This window comes from Impatiens glandulifera, chromosome 5, assembly GCF_907164915.1.
Source record: "Impatiens glandulifera chromosome 5, dImpGla2.1, whole genome shotgun sequence".
Lineage (NCBI taxonomy): Eukaryota > Viridiplantae > Streptophyta > Magnoliopsida > Ericales > Balsaminaceae > Impatiens > Impatiens glandulifera.
In genome coordinates, this window is record NC_061866.1 from 1,512,171 (window position 1) to 1,521,610 (window position 9,440).

The 9,440-nt window shown below is 28.6% G+C and overlaps 1 protein-coding gene across 1 annotated transcript; it reads right to left on the reverse strand.

Annotated features, from left to right (window-relative positions):
• Positions 1-5,519: 5,519 nt before the first annotated feature.
• On the reverse strand, positions 5,520-8,765 carry LOC124937796 (U1 small nuclear ribonucleoprotein C). The gene is made up of 8 exons (XM_047478123.1): positions 8,718-8,765; positions 8,457-8,496; positions 8,306-8,348; positions 7,955-7,996; positions 7,609-7,867; positions 7,256-7,529; positions 6,488-6,503; positions 5,520-6,178 (listed from the first exon to the last, which is right to left on the reverse strand). The coding sequence occupies exons 2-8, from the start codon at positions 8,462-8,464 to the stop codon at positions 5,693-5,695; spliced, it is 1,128 nt and encodes a 375-aa protein (XP_047334079.1). The 5' UTR covers positions 8,465-8,496; positions 8,718-8,765; the 3' UTR covers positions 5,520-5,692.
• Between the last annotated feature and the right edge of the window lie 675 nt (positions 8,766-9,440).

The window sequence follows — 9,440 nt, forward strand, 5'->3', positions numbered from 1 at the left end:
AAGAAATTAAATTTCTTTTCATATTCGGTATGTACCAAACATTTCTGATAATTTTGGTGGATCCGTCATCATTTCTCAACTTGATTGAATATATCATTCTTATTTTACATGTATTAGCATCTCCCATGTAAACAACTTCACCATCTAGTTCTTTAAAGTCAAAGAACCACTCTCGTATTGGTGTCATATGATAAGTGCAAGCTGAGTCCAATATCCACGCGTCAGGATGTGATGTTATGTATGACAACGATAAAGAGTATTCTGAATATGCACCACCTTTGTTTTCTACAGTATTTGTATCTTCGAAATCTTTCTCTTTCTTCTTCAACTTTGGACAGTTACTATTCCAATGTACTTTCTCACAACAGATAGCACATTAATTTTGGAAACTCTACTTTTGGATCTTTCTCTTCCCCTTTTTGATTTGCTTTGCTGAAGGCGCCTAACCAGCAATGCTTCATTTGTTGTAACTAATTTTTTTTCCCTTTTGTTATGCTTTCTCATTTCATGACTATATAAAACAGAATTTACAGTATCAAGAGATATATTTTCCTTCTCATGAAGTCACGTTGTTTCTAAATGTTCAAATCCATCAATAAGGGACAATAACAACATCAAGACCACATCTTCATCTTCAAATTTCACATCAAAATTTAAGAGATCTACTACTAATTGATCTACCAGAACAACCGTTTTTCATAAGAAGCTTATTCTGAATATTTTTCTTTAGAAATTTGTCCTCCAATTCTTGTCATAGTTTCTGTGCAGAAGTTTCGTTCTTAACGACATATTTGTGCTCTCTAGACAGACACGATCAAATTGTTTCGCACGCACGCTCCTTTTGAAGACTCATTCGTCATACCAAGGACGAACCTTCGACTCTAATACTACTCGTTGAGGAAAACTGACTGAATAAAAGAAGAAACATAAGAAAAAACACACAAAGAATTTGATAATAGAGTTTGGCCAAATGTTGCCTACATCTCTGAGCACTAAGATTATCAATTAATAAGGAAGAAAAATATAAATATTGAGTGCCATAAACCAAAATGGGGAGAGTTTTTTTTATAGACTAAGAAACTTCCCCCACTCCCATCATCTTCTGTGAGATTTTGTTCAAATTGTGAAAAGAAAATTTTGTATATACTAAGAAACTTCTTTCACTTTCTCATCTTCCAATGTGGGATTCTAATTGTACAAAAACAGCAGTGATATCACTTCATTTGTTAGAAAAATAAAAAGTGTGAAAAAAAATAGTTAAGAGAGAAAAAATATTTTATTTTTTCATCCAATCAGATTGCGTCACGTCATTTCCTCACCCAAATTCACACTCCAATCATTTCTCTTTTTTTATTTGAACAATGTTTACACAATTGATAGTGACTTTCACAATGAACAGTTTCCCAAACTAACCTTGTTTGGCGTTCACTTTCCCAAACTAACCTAGTTTGTTCATTTATTCCCAAACTAACCTAGTTTACTATTCAAACTCAGTTTTTTAATTTTTTTTTTTAATTTTTTTTTTTACATTTCAAATTTATTATATATATATATAGATATATATATTTAAATTATTATTTATATAAACTAAATTATTTATATTTTAATATATATTTTAAATTATTATTTTTATAAATTTGATTATTTATATTTTGATATATAATTTAAATTATTTTTTTATAAATTTAATTATTTATATTTTAATATATATATATATATATTTACATTTCAAATTTATTATATATATATATATTTATATATATATATATATATGTGGCAGTATGATTTTCATCCCCATAAATTTATTTATTTTATTATTCAAATTATTATTTATATTTATTGGGTTGTCTTTTATTAAAATAATTTTGATAACTTTTCGTTCAAATTATTATTTATATTTATTGGGTTGTCTTTTATTAAAATAATTTTGACAACTTTTCGTTCAAATTATTATTTATATTTATTGGGTTGTCTTTTATTAAAATAATTTTGACAACTTTTCATTCAAATTATTATTTATATTTGTTGAGTTGTCTTTTATTAAAATAATTTTGACAACTTTTCATTCAAATTATTATTTATATTTGTTGGGTTGTCTTTTATTAAAATAATTTTGACTTTTCATTGTGATATAATTTCACAATAAATTTTTTATCAATTTTTAATATGTTGTATTTCTAACTTAAGGGTCGTAAAAAAATATGTCTTAAGTTAATGAACCATTAAATATTTATATTAAAATATAAATAATTAAGTTTATAAAAAAAATAATTAAAATTATATATCAAAATATAAATAATTAAATTTATAAAAATAATAATTTAAAATATATATCAAAATATAAATAATTTAATTTATATAAATAATAATTTAAATATATATATCTATAATAAATTTGAAATGTAAAAAAATAAAAAATAAAAAATAAAAAAATAAATGAGTTTGAATAGTAAACTAGGTTAGTTTGGGAATAAATGAACAAACTAGGTTAGTTTGGGAAAGTGAACGCCAAACAAAGTTAGTTTGGGAAACTGTTCCTTTCACAATCATCTTAACCACAAAATAAACATATATATACATTGACTTTATGGCCTTTTCAATTATTGTTATTATATAAATAATCTCTTTAAAATTAAAAAAAAAAATTATGTAAAAGTAAACATAAATAAGGTATTCAACTATTTAGTATAGACATAACCAAATAAAAACTATTATATTAATATAGTTTTATCACTTCAAAATTATCTATTCTGGATACAGAATATGAAGTTAGAGTGGGTTTGAAAAAAAAATAGGTAGACTTAAAAATAAAGAAGAAAAAAATCAAGTACATATGCATCTAATAGTTAATTAAATTGAAAAAAATCGAAAAATTATGAAGTAATTTGATTTTATTTATTAAAAATAAAAATAAATTTGGTGGACTCAACAACTCTAACCTAAATTCGTTTCTAAAATTATATACAAATTATTCTAATAAATTAGATATAAATGGATGATATAAGTTGAATATATATATAACTTATTAAAATAGTACATCGTGGTAAAAAAAAAATAAGATAATGAATTTAATTTTTAACTAAAAGTACTTTAAATTAATGTGCATACTATACACTATACATGTAAATGATCTCCAAACTTTATAAATTAAATATACATATATATATTCTCATTTGATTTTCAAAATTTCACAATTTTCTATTTTGACTACAAGGTCAAATTTTTTTAATCTCCATACTACACTAGAGTCTATTCTTATATTTTGTTGTTTTCCTTTGTCCTCACTATTACTACACAAACTTGGTTAACATTGGTGAAAACATACAACTATTTTTTAGCGGAGTCGTTAAGCTGAAAAAAAAGTTAGTTGTTTGGTTCTTCAAGCGGTTCAATAAGAATGAAGAAATTGTGAACCTTCGTATACGCAGTCAACCCCTTGATTGGTTCTTTTCACGGTAATTCTCTTAAGAGTGGACTCTACACTATTAACTTCTATGCACTATTAACTTTTATGGCTCGAACTAAAATAGAAGAAGAGTTAGGGTTACATTCGAACTAAAATAGAAGAGTTTCTCTCTCAAAGAGAAAACTGACTATACAGAGGGGAAGAACCCTAGCTTAGCTAAAGAGTTCAAAGAGGAACCAAAATTAGTGAAATGAGATGTCAAAAGGGGTAAAAGAGAAGTGAAATCATTTGACTTAGTTGCCCCAGAAAAATCTATCGAATAAATAAATGTAACAAATGAATAAAATCAACTTAGAAATTATAAAATTTGTACAAATTATCAATTTCGTCACCAACTTTGTGGAAAATTATTTACCTAACATTATTGCTATTATAATATTTCAATCTGAGTTGAATATCGAATAACCATCTAAATCTAATGGTTCCATGTACCAAGAACATACAACGTCCTATAATTTTTTTTTTAAAATATTATCATAACATTTAATAAAATAAATTAAATCATAATAAAAAATTATTATATATTTTTAATAAAACACGTTAATATATATATATATATATTTTTATTTTTTATTTTTTTTAACTATGAGAATATTGTATATATATTTATATATGTATATATATTTCAAATTTAGACAAGGTTGAGTATGATTTTGTGACTTGTGGTCCATGAAAAAGATAATGCAAGGGGTTCAATCTCACAGTCACAGACATATATAACTATGAAACATTATATATATTTTTTTTAAAGGGTCACAAACACATTTTACTGGTAATTTTTTCATTAAATTATTAACAAAAATAATGAAATGCACTTAGAACTTGTTTGTTTGAGTTAACATCAATTAAATTATCAATCTAACAATATTAAAAAAGTAATTATTTAATTCTTTAACTTTTAACTCTCTTAATTAAATAATTCATTATTCTAAATATGATCTCACTTTATTGTTTGTGATATTTTTATTAAATAAACCATTTATCTTATATCAAACTAACCCCAAAATTGTTTTAGAGAAAATGAAAGATCAAACAAGCTCTTAAATTATGCAGGAAGTATCTGACAATGTCAGCCTTTTTATTTTTTACTTAACTCACTAAACAAATACAAAATACAAGCTGTTCTACAGAAAAATTACGCAATAATCAAGTCAATTATAATCTATTAATTATTATTAGAGGAGTGATAATTGAGAAAATTCAGGGAAAGAACGAAAGGGAAAGAACGACGTGTCACCATATGAATGACTGGGAGAAAAGTTAAAAGTTGAAGAGGGATAAAAGAGAGAATTTATTATTTTTTTTTTATCAATCAAATTGCGTCATATAATTCTTTATAAAAATGCCTCCACAGTTTCTTTTATTATTATTATTATTATTATTATTAGTTTGAAGATAACCATTAGAAACTTAATATTCAAATTAAATAAATTTTAAATAATTAACACATGAATTATACTATAAACTTAATTTAATAAATAAAAAATATCAAATCTATCAATATTGATTGATTTATTCCAAAAATATTCAAACTCAAGGTAGTAATAATAACGCACTCATTGGAACTGTTCCTGCTACACTTTATATAATAATAATTTAATAGTAATAATACATTATTATATGGGTTTGATAACTTTTACTTTTAACTATTTGATGAAAGAAGATGGGCATTTTTTTATCTGATTTATTTTTAATTTAATTTAAAATATATATATATTACCTCTTCATTAATCACTTTATTATATTTAAATTAAAGACAATTAAAATTTATAGTATAAAATGATTAACTGGTATCATTAATTTTTTTTACTATTTTTTCTAATTAAATAAATAAAATAAAAATTGTTATTATTTATTTAAATAAATTCATATAATTAATTATATAAATATATAATTAATTTTATTGTCAATTATTTATTATTATTATATTAATTTGATTAATTTGCATATATCAAACTGCTGATTAAATACTAGAAATTCATATTTTTTTTTATAATACTTAAAAATTTAATTATAATATCAAAATAAGCCATTTTCTACTTCAATCAACATAAACCATCAAAATCCTTCAATTAAAGACTTATTATTGCAATTAAGGAGTTCCAATCATCACTAATAATACACCTTCTAATAAATTTAATACACAAAACAATTTTATGACTACTAATAATAATTAAATTAATCTTCCCCCCAAAAATAAAATCACATAGTAGATAAATTACTTAATTAATTAAGCTGCATAATTACCCATAATGCCACTGTACCAGTTACAGCCATGGCCAAACTTGAAGACCTTACAGCCGGAGAAGATGAGTCAGGGTCAAAGGCCGAGGAAGACGGCAACAAAGTTCCTGCCGGCGACATTGCCGAATCAGGCCCTGATGCTCCAATGACATCTGGGTTTGGTGGGCTTTGACTGGAAGGGATGGTCGGAATTGAAGATTCCGTCGGAGAAGGAGTTGCGGCTCCAGGAGATGGAAAGAGAGGCAGAGTGTCCGGCGAGAACGCCGGAGGAGGAGATGAGAGAGGTGGGTGTGGGAAGAATCCGGCTGCAGGTGAAGCTGCTATTGAAGATGGTTTAATTGGTAAATCATGAAGTTTGGAACTTGCTACTGTCATCACCATCACTGACATTGATAGTGCCAAGAATGTCGCCGGCCAAATTGATATGGGTGTAGCCGCCATTAATGGATGTTTGAAGGGACTGAATATTCAGAGAGAAAGAGAGAGAAGGGAAAGTGGAAAGTGTGGTAGAAGAGACCTGCTGCAAGTAGTGCCTAAAGATTATTAATTTACCCATGTCTATTATTATTATGTATTAAAAGATCTAGGGGTAAATTTGTCTTATCCCACATCTTATTTCTCATATAAGATAGATCTAAGTATTAATCCTTGGGTTACAAAAAAAAAAAAGAGTAATAAATAACTAAAGAAGATTAAGCTATAAGTTAATATTTTCTAGGGTAATTCAATTGAAAAAAATCTTGTATAAAAGAGTAAATGTATCAAATCGAGATCTACTGCAAATGGTGGTGGGCTACGCAAGCAAAATAAGAAAGGGGACAAGATTTGATTGGGAAAAGATTGTTTTGAAAATGGGTATTGTTTGTTAGCAGCAAAGCACATGAATGATGTCTGTCTGTTTCTGTAAATTTGGTATTTGCTTGGCTGTTCATATTTTGGCTCATTTCATTCATCCTTATTCGCCCGTGATTGTTTCTGGCCCCATCTCACGAGTTTTGTACTAGATTAATTTAGAAAACTAACCATGGTTAGTGTCTTAGGTTTGATTCCCACTAAAAAAAAGCATATTTTAAATTGAGGTGGATAGCTATGACAGTGGTGAAAGATGGTGATAACTTTCTAAAATTCAAAAAATATTAATAATAATGCCAATAGAAGATTTGATTATAAGAGTAAATTTCCAATCTTTATCATCATAAGCCATAATCAAATTCTATATTGTTCATAAGCAAATAATATCCATAAGTAGCTGCTTCTCAATCTCATCTACTAATTCCAGACAAACAACCCATTTTGCAAAATTCTAAAACATGATATGATGATTACATGCACACAGGCAAAATAGAGGGAGGCCTTCACTAAGGATTTGTAGTTCTTGACTTCCCTTATCTACAAAATACACAGCCAACAACAACCAAGTTCAATATTTAGTTTATTTGAAAACTGCTATTTTGTCATAACCACGACACCATTGTAAATCAATCAACAAATTTTCAAATTGGAATGTTCATGTACCTGCTTGATTAGGCTATTACTGCTAACAACTAATCAGAGTCTGAAGGTGCAGCATTCAAGTTGAGATTATCAACACCGCCTTGGTAAATAGATGGCGTAGCAGCAGATGAAGGAGCAATCCCAGTTGAATTTGGTAACATCATTCCCCCTGGAAATGCAGGGTGAGCACTGAGAGGGGGAGGCCTTGGAAGTACCATAGGTGGCTGTTGTTGTTGTTGTTGTTGTTGTTGCTGACCTGGCAAAGGAGCCATAGGCGGTGGTGCCATTTGTGGCATCATACCTGGTGGACCAGACATGTATCCTCCTGAACAAATTTATAAAAAAAAAAATTACATCAAATGAACCACTTTAGATTCCATATGCAACATGAAAAGAAAACCAACCTGGTGCGCCAGGATATGGCGGTGGCAACATTGGAGGTCTCATTCCAGGAATTAATGGCGGACCCATATTCATCGGTCCACCACCCATCATTGTCATTCCAGGAGTAGGCAGAAGAGGAAGCTGAGGCCTTAATGGGTTGAAAGGAGCACCAACTGGCCTGAATGCTGCAGCTTGCCCAAGATGTTCCTTTATCTTTTGATCAACCATTATTTGATGTAGTTGTGACTCAAATTGTTGATAATATGTTCTAACATTAGCCTGTACAAGTTCCATCCAAAAAATATATATCTCATAACTTCATTTCATCTCTTGAAGATAAGGAACTTGTCAGTAACTAATACATACCTTATGTTTATATCCAGCATTGTGCTGCTTCCTAACAGAAGGCTGGCATACAAAGAATAATGGGTAAATTATTGGGATTGATTCACATACGAGGAATACGCGAACAAGTGGAGAGAAGACAGAACATGAAATCAAATGTGAGCAAAAAACAGACTCATGCCTTGAGAGTTTGCAAACAACATAACAGACTTCAGGAAAAAGGGAATTTCGTGTCTAGTCTAGACGATAAGCAAACAATGATTAAAAGAGAACTAAACGATGCTGCCACAATTATTACAGGAACATTTCCCATGAACTAAAAAAACCACCTTCATAAATGTTGAGTAAATCATAAAACAGGGAAGTGCTTACAGAATCGTGAGTCAAGTAAGTGTCACAATAATCACAGTAATACCTGTATAATCACAAAGAAAATGAAAAACATAAGTTTCGATAATGGCATAACCTCATCAAGAAGATCACTTCCCTAGTTAACTAGTTTTTTAAGGGCGGCGGCGTGTACCTAGGCATTGTCGCAACTGGTTCTTCAGATCACAAATTACCTGAGAAGGGAAAAGAATTGAACACATTAATCATTATTTCAGCACGATTTGGGATGTAGAATCAAAGAATGTTACAAGGGTAATAAGCAGAATCAAAAACTTGTATTTCCCAGAAGAAGGATGTAAAAAAAGGCAAGTAAATCGGAGCCTTTTCGATGTAAGAAAACGAAGACTTGGATGTGATTTGTGAGAAAGATAATGGAACAGGAGAGATCACTTACAAGGATTAAGTAAAAATGTCGCAGGAGCAGGAGCTGAAGAAAAGATATGAGCGCAAACCCTAGCAAGTTCGCAAGCTTCCCAATTTCCGGCCCGCTGAGGTAATAAAGCAGTGAACCGGTTTCACTCGGCGGTTTAAAAGTAGCAATTAAATTGTCACAAAACAAAACTAAATTACCTTGCTTACAAAAATAAAATAACAATAAAAAAAATTCACAAACTTCTAACTTAATAATTTATTAGGTTATACTAGGGCACGACAAATGAGTCAAGTCAGCTCCAGACGATTCAAATGTTTAACTAAAATTTGAACTAAAATTAAATTTTTAAATATTTGTTAAAAAAAATATTTATTTTAAGTTTTAATATTAAAATAATAATTCGAAAAAACTCGACAAACCATCGAACAAATATTATATGAGCTCGAACTCGACTCGAATATTAAATGAGTCAAGGAACTTGGTCACACCCAAGCCAAACTTTAACCAAGCGGCTCACGAGCAACTCGACTCATTTGCAGCCTATATTAGATTAGTTTTAGCGAATAAATTTCGGATTTTTTATTCAGAAATAATATTAGAGTACAACCATCAAAATTATGACATGAATTGAAGTATAAATTGAAACTCAAAACATTAGTTCCTAGGCAACTTACAAGGGCTGGATTTTAACTAAAATAATATTTCACAATTTTTTTATTATATACAACTCATAATTTTTATTTA